We start from the raw sequence: 1,017 nt of genomic DNA on the forward strand, positions 1-1,017 counted from the left end.
GAGATCGACTTCCTCATGCTCGACGATTAGCATAAAACTCTAACACAGCTGAGCCAGTAGTCGTTCGGGTAAGCAAAAGAGACCCCACGTGTCGGAGAGACAACGAGAAGAAAACCACATTGTATAACAAGCACCTGAAAACCGTTGACCTTTAGTAGTAAAATTAACATTCTCTCAAAACAAAATAAAGGTTTAAACTACATAACAGTGCGTCTCCTTCTCCCTCACTCGCCCTTGCTGCTCTTCGACGACTTGGTGTCAGCCCCTCCAGCCAAAAACTTCAATGCCCCAACGACTACAAATATGTCCGCCGACAGCACAGCGACCCACTTGATTCTGGTGGCAATACTCACGACGTTCTCGAGCATCTCCCACCGTTCGGGGAAGAGCCTAAGCAAGTTCAGGATGGAAACATTCTCCACCACGTCACTTGTCGCTGCCAGGACAGGCAACGTCCAGACAAGTTGGCTGTTCGGCCACAGACGACGCATAAGTCCCAATAAAGCAGTCGAGTAGATGATTGGGAAGAGAAACAGGTCGAAGATGTAAAAGTCCACATACAACGCTCTCCCCGACACGCCCAGACACTCCAAGTGCGGGAAAGTGGCGCCCGGAAGCAGCCAAAAGACGCTATCCAACACACCGCTGCACTGTGGAGGGAGCTCTCGCACCCACTGCTTCTCCATCTGCAGGATCAGCAGGAACGACGGTACCAACGCGCCAAATGCCGCCGCGAATATGTGCGTCTCCCACGTCATCGCTCACTTCAACTCAGACACATAATTCGTCCAGACAAAAAATAGTCCATCACAAATGCTTTGGTAATCCCGGTAGTCAGCTCAAGTACCGTCGTCCGTCGCACCACCAACCAGCCTGGCGACGTGCGTGAACCTCCTGTGCGCGGCTCTGTGGCGCTGCGTCATGACCTCCGATCACCACACCGCCTACGCGCAAGCGCAACCAGCCTTCGGACCTTCAGCAGCAGCTTGAGCGTGATGAGATCATCCAGCAAAATGC

At 52.7% G+C, this 1,017-nt stretch overlaps 1 protein-coding gene across 1 annotated transcript; it reads right to left on the reverse strand.

The window, feature by feature from the left end:
• Window positions 1-224: 224 nt before the first annotated feature.
• PITG_21716 (uncharacterized protein) lies at window positions 225-758 on the reverse strand (the record flags this gene model as incomplete). Its single annotated transcript, XM_002894899.1, has 1 exon — window positions 225-758. One exon carries the CDS (start codon window positions 756-758, stop codon window positions 225-227), a length of 534 nt encoding a protein of 177 aa, XP_002894945.1.
• Window positions 759-1,017: the final 259 nt, after the last annotated feature.

Source organism: Phytophthora infestans, genomic scaffold, assembly GCF_000142945.1.
Source record: "Phytophthora infestans T30-4 supercont1.356 genomic scaffold, whole genome shotgun sequence".
NCBI lineage: Eukaryota > Oomycota > Peronosporomycetes > Peronosporales > Peronosporaceae > Phytophthora > Phytophthora infestans.